Source organism: Atta colombica, unplaced genomic scaffold (genome assembly GCF_001594045.1).
Source record: "Atta colombica isolate Treedump-2 unplaced genomic scaffold, Acol1.0 scaffold238, whole genome shotgun sequence".
Taxonomy (NCBI): domain Eukaryota; kingdom Metazoa; phylum Arthropoda; class Insecta; order Hymenoptera; family Formicidae; genus Atta; species Atta colombica.
In genome coordinates this window covers 800,016-801,041 of record NW_017259336.1, presented here as the reverse complement: position 1 = coordinate 801,041, position 1,026 = coordinate 800,016, and the positions used below count along the sequence as shown (strand labels likewise).

At 40.7% G+C, this 1,026-nt stretch overlaps 1 protein-coding gene across 1 annotated transcript in view; it reads right to left on the bottom strand.

Moving 5' to 3' along the window:
- The window catches only part of LOC108688673, a 4,831-nt gene extending 3,805 nt beyond the window's left edge, over nucleotides 1-1,026 (bottom strand). The window contains exon 1 of the mRNA XM_018195007.1: nucleotides 690-1,026. Coding sequence (XP_018050496.1) covers nucleotides 690-707 — 18 coding nt within the window. The 5' untranslated portion in view covers nucleotides 708-1,026. The remainder of the gene's footprint in view (nucleotides 1-689) is intronic.

Here is a 1,026-nt window from a genome sequence, read left to right as displayed (position 1 = left end):
TATATAATTATATAAAATATTAAGATTAAAAGAAACTATTGTTTTAGAGAGTGCAATTATAATTCAATCACATCATTGTCATTAAAATACAATTAAATCAACTGTTACAATTATTTAATTACACTGCAATATAAACTATCACAGATTACTAAATAAAATTACTATAAATAAAATTCTTGACATTAAAAAAAACATATTTAATGACGAATGTTTTCCATTTGATACAATTGTCGTTTTTTGTTCTATCTTTATCAATCATGAAATGTCAAGAGAAAGATAGAATTGTGTCTAAATGGAAAACATCCAATATATCTTTTATCTGCTTGATATTTTAAGTGAAGTATAGGAAGACACAAAGTAAGATACGGAGCAAAGATACGCAGAGATTTAAACGCATTCCCAGGGAAATACATCTCGCGAGTAATCACGCGTAGCACACGTGTGCGCGTGTAAAACGAATTGCTTCAATAAATCTCACTCGAGGTAACATGAGAGATCAAGCGGATCGCGTGGAAAGTCAACGAGAATGTTCCCATTGCTTATTCGAGAGGATCTCTCCAGGTCGAGTCATCCGTCTCGTAGTAGTCAGCTGTCCGTCGCCACGTTGGCAATCTCTGCAACTGTCATCGGCGGGAATACTCCGAATACTCCACGCCGCGATCGCGACTCTTTAAACACGTATGACGTACCTTGCACTTCTCCGCCATGGTGACCCGCCACGCTGAGAACGGTATCGGTAATAATGCAAAAATAACGTCTAACGGCGCGAGCACTGCGATTCCGTTGGCGCCTCATAACCCTTTCCTTCTCTCGAATCGGCGTCCGCGACGTGAAGTGCAGAAATAACAGGGCCGTCTCGCACGCCCGCGGACGATTAATCGCGCGCGCGGAGAGGATTCACAGTGCGAATAAAGTGCGACAGTGCATTTTCTTTTTATTTTTCTTTTTTTTTCCTTTATCGCGAGAAAATCGACGTCGCGAAAGGAGATCCGCTCATCATCCGTCGTCGTCACCTGCCGTCTTTGT